At 47.2% G+C, this 19655-nt stretch overlaps 1 protein-coding gene across 8 annotated transcripts in view; it reads left to right on the top strand.

Moving 5' to 3' along the window:
- The window catches only part of LOC139227785 (F-actin-monooxygenase MICAL3-like), a 194889-nt gene that overhangs the window by 137307 nt on the left and 37927 nt on the right, over positions 1-19655 (top strand). For 5 of the 8 annotated variants that reach the window (XM_070858828.1, XM_070858829.1, XM_070858827.1 and 2 more), the window contains 8 exons: positions 2591-2647; positions 3720-3878; positions 5932-6112; positions 7503-7570; positions 9262-9313; positions 10611-10748; positions 12213-12320; positions 17447-17535. In XM_070858828.1, coding sequence (XP_070714929.1) covers positions 2591-2647; positions 3720-3878; positions 5932-6112; positions 7503-7570; positions 9262-9313; positions 10611-10748; positions 12213-12320; positions 17447-17535 — 852 coding nt within the window. Of the gene's footprint in view, positions 1-2590; positions 2648-3719; positions 3879-5931; positions 6113-7502; positions 7571-9261; positions 9314-10610; positions 10814-12212; positions 12321-17446; positions 17536-19655 lie in introns of those variants that run through there. The other 3 variants (XM_070858830.1, XM_070858833.1, XM_070858834.1) reach the window with 2 other exon arrangements.

Genomic DNA, 19655 nt, shown 5'->3' with positions numbered 1-19655 from the left:
ATCAGCTGGGCAGCGGGCAGAGCTTTCACTAAGTTTAAAAAATATATATTTATTCGTTCATGGGATGTGGGCATCGCCGCCAAGGCCAGCATTTATTGCCCATCCCTAATTGCCCTTGAGAAGGAGGTGGTGAGCTGCCATTTCAGAGGGCAGTTAAGAGTCAACCTGCTGTGGGTTTGGAGTTACATATAGGCCAGACTGGGTAAAGACAGCAGATTTCCGTCCCTAAAGGACGTTAGTGAACCAGATGGATTTTTCATGGCAATCCAGTAGTTTCATGGTGACCATTAATGATACTAGCTTTTTATTCCAGATCTATTTATTAGCTGAATTTTAAATTCCCCAGCTGTCGTGATGGGATTTGAACTCACGCCTCCGGATTACTAGTCCTGACCTCCAGATTACTAGCCCAGTGACGTTACCACTACACTACCGTGCAGCAGGGGAGCTGGGTTCCCGTCAGTGCAGTGTAGATGGTACCTATATGGTTGGGACGCTTTATATCAACCCTATGAACAGCCAAGAGCTTGCACTCAGTCACAATTCAGGTGGTATCTGACCACAGAAACACTATTATACACATCAGTGGTCTTTTCTCAGGAAGCAGCCACGATGCCTTCATTGCACGGCATCCATCGGTGCCCAAATTATATGAAGGAGGAGAAACACTGGGCGGGTGGCTCTTGGGAGATGGGGGTTGTCCTCTACATCATCATCATCATCATAGACAGTCCCTCGGAATCGAGGAAGACTTGCTTCCACTCCTGAAGTGAGTTCTTTGGTGGCTGAACAGTCCAATATGAGAGCCACAGTCCTTGTCACAGGTGGGACAGATAGTCGTTGAGGGAAGGGGTGGGTGGGACTGGTTTGCCGCACGCTCTTTCCGCTGCCTGCGCTTGATTTCTGCATGCTCTCGGCGATGAGACTCGAGGTGCTCAGCGCCCTCCCGGATGCACTTCATCCACTTTGGCCGGTCTTTGGCCAGGGACTCCCAGGTGTCAGTGGGGATGTCGCACTTTATCAGGGAGGCTTTGAGGGTGTCTACATACATGGCTGCTGAACCTATGGAGATGCCCCAAGTGTACCTCAGGGCACCACAGCCTGGGCACTTGGATATTTGTTTGCTGCTCCTCAGCTGCCACCTCTGCCTTCATAAAAGATGCTCCTTGCAGCTCGGGCACAATGAAAGAGTGAGTCCTAATGGACAATGGTTGTGGATAGTGTTTGAAATGGAAACTCCAAGGGGGTGCAACGACTTGTGTCCAGACACGAGTGAACTCCTTCATCATCTGCAGGCGGATATGAGGGACCTGGGCAACTGCATTGACTCAGGCAGTGAACTCCCTCCACCCAATTTTCACCTGTACTTTTACAGAGAGGGTGGGAAGCGGGGTGACCTTCAGTCCCAAGTAAGGCCAGCCTCCTGCAGCCGCACTTTGCATTGTCAAAGGGAGCAGTGCTGCCCACATGCCTCTGTAAACAATTAGCCAATGGTTTCAACGGAACCCCACCCACCACAGCTTTCCCTTTAAGGGGGAACTGCCGCCCCTTAAAAGTTGCTGCTTTTCCTGGGTTTTCCTGGTCCAGTTAGCTGCAGGCCAAGGTCTCTGGGAACCTTTACTTGAGCCAATGGCTTCTTCAGATTCGAGGCAGGCACTCCCATCAGAAAACTTGGCACTAGTTGCCCTCTGATAGGCTGGCACAGCTAATCCTGCACATTTTTGCCATTATCGGAAAATTGCGCTGGGAATTCCACGAGCGTTAAGGGTGTGCACAGACACAGGGGTGGAGCCTCTCTTGTTTAATAGTGTTCCAGGGAATGTTTCAATAACAGTAACTGTTGGAGAAGAAGATACTAGAACCTTTGATGCGTTTTTTTTCTTGCCTCCTCTGTCCCCATTTTACTGTGACGTCATGAGTAGGGTATTCTACACGCAATCCCCTTTGGTATCATTTTGCTGAAGTTCTGTGATGTCATTGGAGAGATCGAAACATAAAATGGAACGATCGAGGCACAGCGAGTGTACAACAACTTGTATTATACAGCATCTTTAATGTGGTAAAACATCCCAAGGCACTTCACATGAGTGTTATCAGACAAAAATTTGACACCGAGCCATATAGGAGATATTGGGACATGTGACCAAAAGCTTGGTCAAAGAGGTAGGTTTTCAGGAGAGAAAGGTGGAGAGGTTTAGGGAGGAATTCAGGAACTCAGGTGTTAGGCAACTTAAGGCACGGCTGCCAATACAGGGGCAAAGGAAACTGGGGATACAACAGGTTTGTGTCTCTCCTTATTACACAGCAGTTCAGCTGAGCACATCCTCACCCCATCTGTGTGAGAGGATGCCAATCCATGTCAGAAAGGGAAGGGGTTAGAGAGAGACTCTCTCTTTGCGAGAGGGTATTTATCCCATCTGAGTGCCCAAAGGGGCACCGTCCATCTGACCCCCACAGCGAAGCAATTTCCAAACAATCGATTCGTAGCCAGGAACTCCCAGCTCTCTCCCAAACTTGGATATCCCGGTAACGGAGGTCAGGTGACCTTTTCGGAATAGCAAGATTTCTAATACTCTGATTTGTGTTCCAGGATAGGAAAGATTTTGAGGATCAGTCTGGGGCAAAGCGACAGAAGAGCAGTTCTGCTGTGAGTTCTTTCTTATCTCAGTAGCATTGACTTCAGATTAACAAAATCTAGTAAATGTGACAAACTGAACTATGCAATAAATAAATAGATCGAAATCGCCCGGTGCCATATTAGTAATGGCCATGTTAAGACTTTAACATTCCTTTTTCCACTCTCTAGAAAGGGAGAAGTTAAATTTATATAGCACCTGTCATGCCCTAAAGTAGTTCACAACCAAAGGATTATCTTTTGAAGTCGTCATTTGTTGCTTTGTAGGCAAATGGAGCAACCAATTTGCAGAGAGCAAGGTCCCACAACCAGATGGCATCTCCGACAGTGCCACACTCCCTCAGTCCTGCACTGGTGTGCCAGCCTTGTGCTCCAGTCTGGCCTATGTACATCAGTGCTGCTGCTAAGCCAAGCTGATAATTAAACAGGTTAAAATAGGAGATAAAGGTATTTGATATACCCCTCCTAACGTGTCTATTACTAATATCACACTGCACAATTTCAATCCCAATGTCTGTATTACACGGTTCAAAAGTGAAGAACCATACAATTTCAGCCCTATAGTTGTAAATCTTGACTTTGTATGATCGTGTAAAGTGGGTGAAAGCAAGTTTAAGCCCGTTTTACATCTCCCCTGCTACCAACTCACTATCACTCATTTTACACTACTGCACAGACTCAAGATCTACCTCATTGCGCCTGCATGGCTACTTCTGTAATTCCCTTTCAACCACTCCAGTGAGATGCAGGGTTCTACTTCAGCCAATGATCCCTTTAAACAGGGTTCAATCGTCACTGAATTCCTGGTTTGCAAACTTTTTTCTACTTGATGAGGAATCAAACCAGGGACCTTCTGTATGGTGTAAGGCTATACAAGGCAGCATGGAGCTGTTCCCTCAGTAAGTTGGATCATTAAGCACCTGGGTCCCTGTGTACATGCTGCAAACCTGGGTCCAGCACCTGTAGTCAGAGTGCGCTATACCGAGACTGCTGTAATCCAGGCAGGAAGGTGGCACGGAGACCGTGTTTTGTGTTGATTCAATAAACAGAACTTCACACTGAAAGAACTTCAATCTGTATTTAGTCAGATGCTGAACCAGCGACATTACTGAAGAATGGTCTAAACGAGGCCCTCGGTGAACAATCGGCAGAGCATTCACCATCGAATGCCAAGAGCAGCAGCACACCAGCAGAGCAACCCAGCGAGAAGCTCAACGAGGCAACTGCTGAAATTAAAAGACAGGTCAGTGCCTTGGTCTCCAGAACTTGGATCTGGATATGATCCCAGAGCATCGGGATATACCCACCATGCACTCTTGTAACATTGTACACTATATGTGTGTTATGAACCTCATAGGCCAGCAAAGTCCAGGTTGGCGATTGGAGCATGGGCAGTTACAGCGAGAGATTGTAGAGGGATGTGATCGGGGCCCAGGGGAGGCGTGAGTTCGGGGCCAGGGGCCCAGGGGCAGCACGGGCCAGCCCGTTCAGCAGAGCAGGTCTCCAGTCGTCTTGGTTAATCCTTGCCACTGGACCAAGGCCTAGCTCTGTCAAGCCCGTGTGGTGGCTGGTGTGCAACGGCCACCCCACGTTAAAACAATCCACGCACAGGCATCTTCCACCCTTCAGGATGTAATTCAGGACCTGGGATTAGGTCCTTCATTGAAACACCTGTGAACTCATCCTTTTTTGGTGTGGAAGTAAGTCATCCTCGATACGAGGGACCGCCTATGATGATGAGAATCTTACAGCACAGAAGGAGGCCATTCAGCCCGTCATGCCTGTGCCAGCTCTTTGAAAGAGCTGTCCAATTAGTCCCACCCACTCCCTGCTCTTTCCCCATAGCCCTGCAAATGTTTCCGTTTCAAGTATATATCCAGTTCCCTTTTTGAAAGTAATCAATGAATTGACCTAACAGGCAGTGCGTTCCAGAAGATAATAACTGGCTGCGTAAAAAAATTTATCCTCGGTCTCCCCTGTGTTTTTATTGCCACGTAACTTAAATCTGTTTCCGCTGGTTACCGACCCAGTGAGCAGCATTCCAAATTCACACCCAGACCGGAGCCTAAATCCAGTGCCTTAGACCCCTTGGCCACCCTACCCATGTATATAACATGACAATGTATATAAAATTATATGGGGCCGAATTTGCCCCTCCCCTTAAGGCCTGTTACCGCTGGAAATTGGCGGCCACGCTGTGGAGTGCATTGGCTGCTGATTCCTCGTGTAACGGCCGCCATTTTGAAAATTCCGCTCTTGCAGAATCTCGGCGGTGACTCACTGCCGCCCCACTGCTGCCGATCTGTCCTAAGTGCATCATCAGAGCGCGCACCGCCAATGTTCCCCCCCGATAGTGAAATTCCACCGCAAAAGTCTTGGTGCCAAAAGCTGCTTTTTTTCTGCCGGTGCAGTGAGGCTGTAGTCCTTGTAAAATGGCGGTGCGGCTCCCATTAAAGGGGAGGACCTACTGCCGCTGCCGCCATGTTTTTTTTTGTCGGCTGACTGCCATGTCAGGCCGACAATTATGCCCCCGGGAGTGGACCGAACTTAAACAATCGCACTGATCTCCCCTTTAAGTGAAGCAGAGAGCTGTGGTGACACTGCGCCATGATGACGTCATCAGCGCTACGCTGCTGACTGACAACGGCGGAGACTACACCCACCCCCAACTTCCGCCCCTCTAGTGTGTGAACTTCCACTCACCGCTGCATATCTGCCCCCACTGAGCCAAAGAGCGGAATTTCGCTCAAGAGGCTACCGCATCCACTACGCCAGTAAGATCACCAGAAACAGGGTAGGTGCGCCGTTTCCAGCGGTGGACAATTTCGGCCCCGATATGTATATCAAATATAAATGCACACAAACATGGCATTATATGGTATTAATGAGTGTGTAGGGCAAGGTACACAGTATATAGATATGGGGGTATAACGTCAATATGCCTGCAGAGTGCTTAAGTAGCCCTGTGTGTATCATCATCATAGGCAGTCCCTCGAAATCGAGGAAGACTTGCTTCCACTCTAAAAGTGAGTTCTCAGGTGACTGAACAGTCCACTACAGGAATCACAGTCTCTGTCACAGGTAGGACAGACAGTCGTTGGAGGAAAGGGTGGATGGGACTGGTTTGCCGCACGCTCCTTCCGCTGCCTGCGCTTGGTTTCTGCATGCTCTCGGCGATGAGACTCGAGGTGCTCAGCGCCCTCCTGGATGCACTTCCTCCACTTAGGGCGGTCTTTGGCCGTATTTGTACGTATCTGGTGCTGATGTTGAATGTGTGTTGTACCCTTGTGTCTCAGGGCTCCTTCAGGCAATCGGTAGGCCCCAGCAGCAGCGAGGTCTGCTATTTTTGTAAGAAGCGGGTCTACGTGATGGAACGCTTCAGCGCCGAGGGACAGTTCTTCCACCGGGGCTGCTTCACATGTCACCAGTGCGGCACTACACTGCGCATTGGGAACTACGCTTTCGACAGCGGAGATGGCAAGTACCCATGGCAGGCCTTTATTCTTTATTTAGGAATCAGTTCTGGGCTCGTTAAGGTGAAAGAATCACAGCATTGTCCATTTTAAGTGGTCAGGTCGGGCACAAGAGTGAAGCTCCCTCTACCCTGCACCAATAAGAGTGGAGCTCTTCTTTCAGTAAGTTGGATGACTGAGCAACTGGGTCCCTGTGTACAAGCTGCAGACCTGGGTCCAGCACATATAGTCAGAGTGAGCTGTACCCAGAGGGTGGCGGGTGTCTGGAACTCACTGCCTGAAAGGGTGGTAGAGGCAGAAACCCTCACCACATTTAAATAGTACCTGGATGTGCGCTTGAAGTGCCATAACCTACAGGGCTATGGACCAAGAGCTGGAAAGTGGGATTCAGCCAACACTGACACGATAGGCCAAAATGGCCTCCTTCCGTGCCATAAATTTCCATGATTCTGTGAACTCACTTCAGCCCCAACCTCAGGCGAGTGTTCCTTGCTGCATCAGTGAGACTGCTTGTCATTCTGGGGCCCTCTTTGAACAGGATTGCCAATCAGCACCAGGTAAGTTTAGTGCTGTCAGTCTGTGCCCACTGGGAGCTGGATTGAGACCATCCAATCTCACTCCACACAGGGTGCTTATAAACAGAGTCTCATTCATCCATCAGTTTGGGTCAAATGTGATCACTGGCCCAGAGATCAGCGGCCAGTGTCTCACCCACTGCATCACACAGTCTACCTTTGTATAGATTTATAAAGAATATATCATTTATTTTGGAGGGGGAAGGGGGGGTTGATTGTTATACTTTTCAAGGTAAGACATGCCGACTTTAAGCTCTGGGGAATGTTTCCCATGTTCAATCCGATGTCAGCGTTCAGCACACTCAGGTGAGAATTTGATGCAGAGAAAAGCTCCCGCACCCACCATGTGGCTAGAGGGCAACTAAAACCAACAACCCTTCAGCATTCATCCACATGGCCTTAGTTTATGTGCGTGCCCGACACTGAGTGTTATCGGGCTGTTTGACTGGGCGAGAGGGAAATCACAGCGCAGCCTGATCCCACCCCCATCCAACACCCATACATCCGTCCTTTCTGGCGGGGGTCACTGAGTAGCAATCAGAAGCGGGTACTCTCGTGTCCAATATACTGTGGGCAGTTCTAATGGACTAACTGCTGAGATCAACTAACTCAGCACAATCATGGAATTACACCCGGGGCCTCTGCTGGTTTATATACCTCCGTTTCCCACCACGGAATGCAGAAAACACCTGAAACATCCCAGGCTGAGGATATGGAGAATGATTTGTCTGATAGAATGGGGGGTTGGGGGTGGGGGGAGTGGGGAGTGAAGAAGCTGATTTATGAAGAAAGGGTTAACCATTGACTCTTTTCTCTTAGGGAAGTTCTACTGCATGCCTCACTACAATCAGATGAAAACGGAAGAAACTGCTCCAATCCTAACAAAGGTAGTGAAATAATTTCAGATATTGCGGTGAAAGAATGATCACAATCCACAGATGTGGTAGATTCCATTTTAAATTGTAAATTATCCTCTGTCTGTCTGCTTTCCTGATGTAATGTTTTTGGCATCATTTTTATTACTTTTGTGAAAATGAAACTTTTAAAAGCTCAGATTTTTACCAAGCCATTCATAAACATTGATATACTGTATCAAATGACACGGACCCAGACACTGCTCAAATAAAAAAGCAAAGAACTGTAAATGCTGGAAATGTGAAACATGCTAAAAAATACACCGTGCATCAGTAGAGAAGACTAGCAGGTCAATATTTTGAGCAGGTTATTGAAACATTACTGAAACATCACTTCTCCAACAGTCAGGTGAGGATTTCTGCGTCCACCACCCTTTCAGGCAGTGAGTTCAGACCCCTAGCACAATCTGGGTGAAAAAGGTTCTCCTCAACTTCCCTCTAATCCTGCTACCAATTACTTTAAATCTATCCCTTTCTCTGCGAAGGGAAATAGGTCCATCCTATCGACTCTATCTAGGTCCCTGGAGATGTCCAGGTAAACTGTCAGCTGGGCAGCACTCTCACCTCTGAGTCAGAAACTTACGTGTTCAAGTCCCACTCTAGGGACTTTAGCACACAAAAAAATCTAGGCTGATACTCCAGTGCAATGCTGAGGGAGTGCTGCACTGTCGGAGGTGCCGTCTTTTGGATGAGACGTTAAACCAATGCCTGCTCGCTCAAATGACCATAAAAGATCCCATGGCACTATTTCGAAGAAGAGCAGGGGAGTTATCCCCGGTGTCCTGGCCAATATTTATCTCTCAATCAACATAACAAAACAGTTTGTCTGGTCATTATCACATTGTTGTTTGTGGGAGCTTGCTGTGCGCAAATTGGCTGCTGCATTTCCTACATTACAACAGTGACGACACTCCAAAAGTGGAGTGGCTGTAAAGCACTTTGAGACGTCCGGTGGTCATGAAAGGTGCTATATAAATGCAAGTCTTTCTTTCTTTTAACTGTTTTTCGCAGTGACAATTCAGTAATAAATGTTGGCCAGGACACTGGGACAACTTGTTTTTTTTAAAAAAACATGCCATGAAATCATTAACATCCACTTGACCAGGCAGATGGGACCTTGATCTAAATTCTCATCTGAAAGACCTCTGACAGTGCAATACTCCCTCAGTGCCGCACTGAAGTGCCAGTTTAGATTACATGCTCAAGTTCTGCAGTGAGCACTTCTTCACTTAGAATGATAAATGTCTGGAATAATCTCCCAGACCTGCAATTACAGATAAATGCATTGAGTTTTTGCAAAAAGAGCTCGATAGTCGGTTGAGAGAGCTAGGGGATTGGAAAGAATGAGCGTCTGTGGCAGAGTTCGGGTACTCGAGGAATCAGTTCCAGTGGGAGAATTAGAGTACTGGAAGGGATGGACTTCAATTTGGCGCATTGGGGTTTGGAGTATTGGACGAATGGCTTCAATGGGAGAGTTAAGGTATTGAGGGTGGGCATCAATAGGAGAGTTAGAATACCAGAGATTTAGCATCAAAAGAAGAATTAGGGTACTGGAGGAATGGGCTTCAATGGAAGAGTTAGAGCACTGGATGGATGGGCTTTGGTGGACCAAATAGCTTGTTCTTGTCCCTAACTTTTCTATTCCCCTTGTTTTTCTTTGACAGGACTTTCTGGATGGAGAAATAGAAGTGGACTATACTGTGGAGATGACTGGAGGTAACTGACTGCTCATCTTTAATCAATGTTGTGTAGTATTATAATGAGATTCACTTTGGTCAACAGTGGCCTATTTAAGACATTCCATAAGTCAGTCTAAGACCCCACTGCAATCGTCCGTCAGATAATGTGCCTGCTCTATTAGGTTGTCTGCTCGATGGTTCATTCGGTGCATGCATTGCATACAAAGCCATGTAGGTCAGGCGGTGCTAAGTTTCAACCCTGCCCTGTGCTGTTAGTTAACCCCAGCTGAGGCAGGAGTTGGGGTACTACAGTAGGCCTCTCAGCTTTGGGCTAAGCAAAAGATAATCAGGACCAGCCCCACGAGGTCCTGATCACTATCCACTGACCGCCGCTGGAAAGTGTCCATGTGTAAACGTTGGGCGAGGTCAGGATCAAGCACAGCTGCGATGCTTCCCAGGATCGACTTACCTACTGACACTGCTTTCTAAGCTAACACGTGAAGAAAGATGACTTGAGTGAGGTAACGGAGAGAAGCATAGCCCAAAGAGAGCACAGCTTCAGGAAATAAAGATTCCACAAATGCTGCCCAGACCTCATGTATCGCATTGAAGGGGACTTTAGGAGAGGGGTGAAAAACTGGAGGAAAGTAGCATAAATTTAAAACATATCAGAGTATGATTGGCAGGATAGTTAAACAGACCCGTGGTGTTAACTATTTGAGCCAATTAACTACTTTTGTCAGAAACCACTTCTCTACCGAAAAATTATACTGATTACGGTTCACCCTTCACCCCTGTGCTCGCTGACCTACAATGGCTCCCGGTCCAGCAACAACTCGATTTGAAAATTCCATCCTTGTTTTCAAATCCCTCCATGACCTCGTCCCTCCCTATCTCTGTAATCTCCTCCAGCCCCACAACTCTCCCCCGCCCCCCCCCCCCACAACCCGGATCACTGCTCTCCTCCAATTCTGGCCTCTTGTGCATCCCCGATATCCATCGCTCCACCCTTGGCCGTCATGGTTTCAGTTACCTCGGCCCTAAGCTCTGGAATTCTCTCCCTAAATCTTTACCCCTCTCCCTCTCTTCTCCTTTAAGTCGTTCTTTAAAACCTACCTCTTTGACCAAGCTTTTGGTCACCTGCCCTAATATTTCCTTATGTGGCTTGTTATAAAATTTTGTTTGATAACGCTCTTGTGAAGTTCCTTGGGACATTTTACTAAGTTAAAGGCGGTATACTGCAAGCTGCTGTTGTTTAGACACACTGACTGCTTCAATGCACGAGGCCATGGTGCACTGAAAACTAACACTTTGTGGGCTCTTGACGTTCACAGATCACAGCCCAGGCACTGAAGCAGCAACGGGCACAGCTGAAGATATGGACTATGAGGAAGCTCCGGAAGACCAGATGGACAATAAAAATCAACAGGAGAATAACAGCAATCAGTGTGATGAAGAAACAGGACTGGCAGGAAAGTGTTAGTCCAGCAAAATCATAAGGAAACAAATCCCATTCACACCACACTAAAGGATTGAGATGGAGTGTGGGGGGTTGGGTTAGGGTTAGGGGGGGTGGGGGGCGGGAGTGTGCATGGTTTAAAATCAGTCTCAATAGGAATTCCCATATATTCCAGGAAAAGTGTGCTATAGAAAATAAGAAAACGTGGTAATCCACAAGGAACTAAGAGAACAAAGTGGCCAATATCTTGGTGTCCAATCTATAGCCAATAGACTGTAGTAATTTTAAAACTGGAACGTTACAGGATGAATAAAAACAAGAGGCAGGATATGTTCATAAAGATGATAAGGAGAGAGGTCAATTCATAACACCACTCAAACCCGCGACCTCTACCACCTTGAAGGGCAAGGGCAGCAGGTACATGGGAACACCATCACCTCCCAGTTCCCTCCAAGTCACTCAGCAGCCCAACTTGGACATTTATGGCCATTCCGTCATCATCGCTGGGTCAAACTCCTAAAATTCCCGACTAATTAGCACTGTGGGAGCACCTTTACTACGCGGACTGTCACCACCACCTTCTCCAGGGCAACTGGAGATGGGCATTAAATCCTGACCTGGCCAACGACGCCTATATCCCGAGAATTTATTTTTAAAGCTCTGCCCATGTAGCCCTTTCATCCATCACAGTTTGAATCACTGTGACTATTAGCTTTATATATAACCATCTCATTTTCTCCATACTTCTCCGGCCCCATTTTCACTCTTAAATGTATCATGGCTACACGATCCAGAGAATTCATGTGGGGAATTCACCAACTCGATGGGGAATCTTGAATTTGAGCATGCTCAGTATCATACACCTTCAACTTTTCATACTTTAAAGTAAAAATACATCCTGGCGGACAAAAGCCTGGAATCACTTATCACAAGTTAGATGCATAAATGGGTGGATGGTAGGTTTCTGCAGATGGATGAGCTCGATGGGCCAAATGGCCTGCCTGCTCAGTATTTTTCCTTGTGAACTTTGTGAATATTAACTAAAAGGTGAATTGGGCCTAAAATGGGACCCTTTAGACACAGAAAGTGTCTTTCTCAACTGGGAGAGCCTTCTCCTGATCTACAGGAAGAGTCTTCTCCTGATCTTCTGGGAGAGCCCTCTCCTGATCTACTGGGAGAGCCCTCTCCTGATCTACTGGGAGAGCCTTATCCTGATCTACTGGGAGAGCCTTATCCTGATCTACTGGGAGACCCCTCTCCTGATCTACTGGGAGACCCCTCTCCTGATCTACTGGGAGAGCCTTCTCCTGATCTACTGGGAGAGCCTTCTCCTGATCTACTGGGAGAGCCTTCTCCTGATCTACAGGAAGAGTCCTCTTATCTACAGAAATGTATAGCACTTAAGATGACTGTGTTTCAGTATACGGTGTACCAGCATCTTCATCAATAACCCATTGTGTCTTTCTTATTGTCACAGATGAAGAACAAGATATCGATGAATGTCTTCAGGATGGGAGGGGCGATGAAGAGGAAGGGGAGGAAGGCTCTAAGCAATACAACGAAGAAACCAAACTGACAGAAAAAGGTTAGTCCAACAACATTGGAAGGAAATGGATCTCATTCATATCACACTGGCTCTTGAGAGGTCTGGTGACACAGTTTGATGACTGACTTCAGATCCAGTTTCAGGTTCTTGGACCGATGGCTGAAGTGTGATCATCTTTTGTAGTCTGAGGTCTAGCTAATATGCAATAAAGACCACAACAGAAAGCTGTCCTCACAGTTGGGCGACTATCTTTTGCTTAGTCCAAAATTAGGCCTGGGACAGGATAGGGGCAGGGCAGGAATATGGGGTCTGAGATCTGAGGTTTGCTTTGTTCATGGAAATGAATTGAGAACCTTAATCAGTAAAACCTCTACATGATGAGACATAAGAGGGGCATGAAGCAGATTTTTGGTGCATGCTTTAACTTTTAGAAGTTTCTAGAACGTTGTTTGAAAGCCAGAGCTTAGTTTGAGGAGTATCTAAAGCAGCTGAGCCATGACAGGAAGAAGCTCAGCGATCACATTTCAAGTTGAGTTTTACCATTGTTCCGTCAGGTGATTAACAACAATGTCATTTCCCAGTGTGCATGTCCACAGATCCCTGAAGGTAGCAAGCAGGCCAGATAGGTAAGGTGGTTAAAAGGCACATGGAATGCTTGCCTTTATTAGCTGAGGCATAGAATACCAGTTTGCCTGGACTGGAGAATTTTAGCTATGAGGAAAGATTGGATAGACTGGAGCTGTTTTCTTTGAGGAAGCTGTGGGAAGACCTTATTGAGGTGTATAAAATTATGAGCGGCCTAGGTAGAGTGGATAGGAAGGTCCTAATTAACCTTAGCAGAGGGGTCAACAACCAGGGGGCATAGATTTAAAGTAATTGGTGGCAGAATTAGAGGGGATTTGAGAGAGTAGTGAAGGTCTGGAACTCAGTGCCTGAAAGGGTGGTAGAAGCAGAACCCTCATCATATTTAAAAAGTACTTGGATGTGCACTTGAAGTGTCGTAACCTACAAGGCTACGGACCAAGAGCTGGAAAGTGGGATTGAGCTGGATAGCTCCTTGTTGGCTGGCACGGACACGATGGGCCAAAATGGCCTCCTTCCGTGCTGTAACTTTCTATGATTCGATGACCAACATCACAGCTAAATGCCAATTAGTGTGTTCAATGGAGTTTAGTGTGTGAGGCAATGGAACACGGGACAAAAAATCGCTCACAAGCACTTCAGACCAACCAATTAACGCTTCAGTGAACCATTTCAGATAACTAACAGTTGAGTAGTAGGATTTGTTATCACTTGTGAGGGCACAGCTTTGCCACTTTGGTATTTGCAATGGAGGGTCTGATGAACATGGTCCCTTAGGAGAATCAGGGTGAAAAAACTCTGTACAGAACTCATTGAATTTTTGATGTCAGAGAACTTTGTTTATAACTCTTCTGTATTGATTGCAAATTTTAAAAGCTAGGAAGATAGGGAGCTACACCTCCCTATTCTGTGTGAGCCCAAAATGTGCACCCAGAGAACCGTATTCAAGCTCCAGACACAGCTTCTCATCCCTGTCGAACTCTCTCTCGAACAGTGTCATTGCCTGAAACTCTGCCCCTTGCAACATGGAGGTTTGCGGGCAGGGTAATCTATTCCACTGTCATTAAATGGGACGGGGTGTTAAAGGGGCAGCCAATCCACCATCGCCCGTTTTGAGCTGTCGCTAAAGTTGAATGTCATCCACCCCCAATCCTGTTGCAGTTCAGGCTTTCTCCCAGACATTTAACTTGTGTTTACAGCAAAACAACAGTTTCCATATGCAGACCAAAGGGCAGAAATTCAGCCTCCCGATAAGACCCATTACCCACACAGATCGTGATGGTGTCGAACAGCTGCCGATTTGTAGTCGAATAGCCGCCGCTCGCAAAATTCTCCCCGGTGGTTTTTCCAGCGGTCCCCACTTACTGCCGAACCCTCCTAAGTGCACCATCAAAGCGCGCACCGCCGATGTCCCACCCCGCAAGCAAAATTCACTGTAGCAAATTTTCCAGCCGCCGTTCGGTGCCCGCGACAGTTTTTTCTGTCGGTGTGCTATGTTTGCAGTGTGTGTAAAATGGCTGTGCGGCCTCCATTAAAGGGGAGGGCGCACCGCCACGGCTGGCATCTTATTTTTTTTTGTCGGCCGACTGTCAGATTGCCCCAACAATTATGCCCCCGGGTTCGACCGGGACGCCAACAGGCAGCCTGGCACACCATCTTGGGTGCCAGACCGCTGGGCTGGCCGAAACCCTTTCTGGTGGCCCAGTGGACCAAACTTAAAAAGCTGCAGAGCTTGCAGTGGCCCTCCCCTTTAACTGAAGGGGAGAGATGTGTTAACGCGCCAGCCTGATGATGTCACCAGCCAAACGCTGATGACTGACAGCGGCGGACACTCCATCCCGCCCCCACTTCCGCCCCGCTTATGACAGACACTCAGCTTCCAACCCCATTATGACCAACTTCTGCACCACTTGAAAAAAAAAACATCAAAGAGCTGAATTTCGCAAGATGGGCCACCGTAACCAAAACACAAGAAAAACGGTACGTGCAACCCGTTTCTGGCAGTGGTGAATTTCGGCGCCCAAGTCTCCTCTGAACAAGGACTTGCACTGTTACCACACATAATGAGATAATGTGCCACAGTCAATCACTCTCCCTATAACTACGGTGCATTGTACTGGAGACCATGTGAGCTAACTGTCTTGTTTACTCCAAATTACAGTAAATATTACACTGCCAGGCTAGCATATTTCAGGCTAAAACTAATAGTTGGATTTATTTACAAGTAATACAATTATACAGAAGCAGTAAGCTGACACAATACTGATTAAAAACAATAAAGATAGAATCAAATCTCCAAGGGATTACAGTCCTCTTTTCTAGCTAGTACTTCTTCCAGACTTCTATCGGTTTTGAATGAAAATTCTTTGTATGTATCACAGTATAAAGATCTCTAATTAATTTGTTAATCAAGCAAGTTCAAAGACACAATGGAGAATCCTATACATAGAATCACTTGACCAGCAGACAAACACATCATCTCAGCCTCACATATCTATTGACGTTTTAACCTTTGATAATCTGATTACTACCTAGGGTAAAGCCTCTGCATCCTGGCTAATCTACAGATCAAAGATGCAATGTTGGGCTTCTGCCTCCATTTTGAAGTTTAGCAAGGAAAGACAGTTGCCATATTAAGTTTATTCATTTGTCAAACATCTTTATGTACAATTATCTGTAAAAATATTTGACAACGGTCCCAAATCGATCACGGTAGCATAGTAGTTATGTTACTGGACTAAGGATCCGGAGACATGAGTTCAAATCTCACCACAGCAGCTGGGGAATTTAAATTCAATGAACTAAATAAATCTGGAATTAAAACACTAGTATCAGTAATGGTGACCATGACACTGCCGGATTGGCGTAAAAACCCATCTGGTTCACTAATGTCCTTTAGGGAAGGAAATCTGCCGCCTTTACCCGGGCCGGCCTATATGTGACTCTAGACCCACAGCAATGTGGTTGAGTCTTGACTGCCCTCTGAAATGGCCTAGCGAGCCACTCAGTTGTATAAGGTGGCTCACCACCATCTTCTCGAGGGCAATTAGAGATGGGCAATATATGCTGGCCTTGCCAGCGATGCCCACATCCTGTGAATGAATAAAAAATCCATTGTCCTTTCTACAGTTAGCTCCACCTGCATTATACCAACCATTATATAAGCAAGTGCATAACACTGGAGAATGCTGAGCAGGCTTTAGGCAGAGTGTAAAGTAGCAATGGAAGTACATTATATTTCACCATGGAAGAGAATGCCTATCTCTGAATTTTCTGGTCAATTCTTGTGGATGCAGGTATCTATTAAGAGTTTAATTTCTTCAAATCTATGAGAAATGGTGGCTGTTGAGGAAGATATTCAGAAACTTGTAATCAATCTGGACATTCGTTCTCATCTTTTGACAATTTTTCTTCTGGATTTTTTAAATCCAACTTGTATAATATATAATATACAGAGAAATTGCTTGGATCACTCAGCTGGTCAGACAGCGTCTGGAGAAAGAAACAAAGTTAACGTCTCAGAAACAACCTGCCTGACCTGTTGAGTATTTGCAGCATTTTCTGCTTTTATCCAGGAATTCCAGCATCCGCAGTATTTTGGTTTTGTTGGACAATATCTATCTAACCACAGAGTTACTCAGTACTCACTGCTGGTGATTTGTCAGTAAACCTGCTTGGAATAAGATTGTGATCACTTATGTCGAGTGTGAATTGATCATCCACCAGCGAGCGTGGACACTCTGGGTCATGATGGAACAAAAATAAATCTACTCTTTGGTAAACCAAAGATACCAAAGATTTCCTCACACAAAGGATAGTGAAAATCTGAAACTCTCCCCCACCAAAAAGCTGTTGAAGCTGGGGGTCAATTGAAAATGTCAAAACTGAGCTTAATAGATTGTTGTTAGGCAAGGGTATTAAGGGTTACAAAACCAAGGTGGATAGATAGAATGAAGTTATTGATCAGGCATGATCTAATTGAATGGTGGAACAGGCTCAAGGGGCTGAATGGCCCACTCCTGTTCCTGTGTTCCTATACCCTGATGTAAGTTCATGGCTGTAATATAATTCTGAGTTTAAGTTAATGGATGTAAGCTGATCCAACTTTGTTTATGAAGCCTTTACTTAGAATCCTGTCCTGTAGCATCAAATAGGCCAGACATTTTGTTCTCCTTTGAGGGTGGGTGGTCCTCTATAAGATACTTTCTCCTCTTCCCTTCTCGTGGATCTCCCAGCACACCAACTATATCCGGCCAAATGAGTGGGCCTTGTCTTCTGCCAACTGCAACACTGAAACCAGCTGCTAAAGTTTGTTCAAGAGCTGTCCAGTATGACTCTCCCACCCTACAGAGAAGCATCTGGCCCTCCACACACCACTCCCCCAGTTGTACAGCCGAGATCAGTAACCTGGTGTGTGGAGAATTACAGATGCAAAGCCAAAACCTACCACACTGTAGCGACAGCACGCTACAGCCCCAACCACCGCACTGTGGTTGTCCCTTATTCTGTAGCATAACAGCTCAAAACGATATGAAGGTATAAAATACGTTTCCCCCTAATGTGTCATCTACCTTTGTGATAAGGTCCATATGAATGCACAGAACATAGCAGAGTGCCTGTCATGAGGCATCTTACATCACCTGGCAGAAGTCCTTCACGAGATATGGATCAGGTACAATCTTATCATTCAGCTCTTGCTAGTCTTGTGTCGCAATGCTTTGCAATTCAGTACACTGATAACTAATGCTGAGAATATTAAACGGGGCCTGGCAAAATACCTTACAAGGCAAAGTATGAGATTTGTGAATGAAGGAGTGTGCAGTGACATGATTGATGAAATGATGGTGGCATTGATATACTAAAGATTGCGAATGCATTACAGTCCTCATCACTTAAAATGTCCATGTTTAAATTGGGCAGTCGCTTATATCGGCCAAAAGCAATAACTATTAGCTATTTGGGTTAGCAATTTCAAAGTTGCCGCTTACAGCGTGCTATGTGCTCTGTTAATCTTGAGCAGAAACAGCAATGCACAAACAATGTAAGTAAATAGCATCTCGTTTAAGTCCAATTACCTTTTGTGTACTTAAGCCCTTCTAATCCCTTCAACTTTGCTTGCTTTTTCTCCTCTGTTATAGACAGACATGGATCTCCTATGATTTATAGATGATTCGGGAGGAAATGGGATTGATCTTTTATCTAGTAAAGTACTGTAATCATCATAGGCAGTCCCTCAAACGAGGATGATTCGCTTCCACATGGGTTCACAGATGTTTTAATGAAGGATATTCCAGTCCTGAACTCCAATTGAGGGGGTGGAAGATGCGTGGTTTTTTTTAACATGTGGTGACCGTTGCACATCAGCCACCACACGGGCTTGACAGAGCTAGGCCTTTATCCAGTGGCAAGGGTAAACCAGGATGACTGGAGACCTGCTCTGCTGCACAGACCTAGTGTGCACACATATCGCAATGTGGGCTGGTCCGTGCTGCCCCTGGGCCCTCGGCTCTTCTGGGCCCTGTACCCTCATTTGCTGCACCTCGTTCACAATCTCTCACCACTCCTCCACCACAAAACACTCGCCGCTCCTCCTCCACAAAACACTCGCCGCTCCTCCTCCACAAAACACTCGCCACACCTCCGCCACAATCTCTCATCGCTCCTCCTCCACAAAACACTCGCCACACCTCCGCCACAATCTCTCACCGCTCCTCCTCCACAAAACACTCGCCACACCTCCGCCACAATCTCTCATCGCTCCTCCACCACAAAACACTCGCCACACCTCCGCCACAATCTCTCACCGCTCCTCCTCCACAAAACACTCGCCACTCCTCCGCCACAATCTCTCACCGCTCCTCCACCACAAAACACTCGCCGCTCCTCCTCCACAAAACACTCGCCGCTCCTCCTCCACAAAACACTCGCCACACCTCCACCACAATCTCTCACCGCTCCTCCTCCACAAAACACTCGCCACTCCTCCGCCACAATCTCTCACCGCTCCTCCTCCACAAAACACTCGCCGCTCCTCCTCCACAAAACACTCGCCACACCTCCACCACAATCTCTCACCGCTCCTCCTCCACAAAACACTCGCCACTCCTCCGCCACAATCTCTCACCGCTCCTCCTCCACAAAACACTCGCCACTCCTCCGCCACAATCTCTCACCGCTCCTCCTCCACAAAACACTCGCCACTCCTCCGCCACAATCTCTCGCCGCACCTCCGCCACAATCTCTCGCCGCTCCTCCGCCACAATCTCTCACCGCTCCTCCTCCACAAAACACTCGCCACTCCTCCGCCACAATCTCTCACCGCTCCTCCTCCACAAAACACTCGCCACTCCTCCGCCACAATCTCTCACCGCTCCTCCTCCACAAAACACTCGCCACTCCTCCGCCACAAAACACTCGCCGCTCCTCCGCCACAAAACACTCGCCGCTCCTCCTCCACAATCTCTCGCCGCTCCTCCGCCACAATCTCTCGCCGCTCCTCCGCCACAATCTCTCGCCGCACCTCCGCCACAATCTCTCACCGCTCCTCCGCCACAATCTCTCGCCGCTCCTCCGCCACAATCTCTCGCCGCTCCTCCGCCACAATCTCTCGCCGCTCCTCCACCACAAACACTTGCCGCTCCTCCGCCACAATCTCTCACCGCTCCTCCGCCACAATCTCTCGCCGCTCCTCCGCCACAATCTCTCGCCGCTCCTCCGCCACAATCTCTCACCGCTCCTCCTCCACAAAACACTCGCCGCTCCTCCGCCACAATCTCTCGCCGCTCCTCCGCC

Source organism: Pristiophorus japonicus, chromosome 17 (assembly GCF_044704955.1).
Source record: "Pristiophorus japonicus isolate sPriJap1 chromosome 17, sPriJap1.hap1, whole genome shotgun sequence".
NCBI classification, from domain to species: domain Eukaryota; kingdom Metazoa; phylum Chordata; class Chondrichthyes; family Pristiophoridae; genus Pristiophorus; species Pristiophorus japonicus.
The sequence above is the reverse complement of the archived record's forward strand: the minus strand, read 5'-3'. Positions and strand labels throughout refer to the sequence as shown.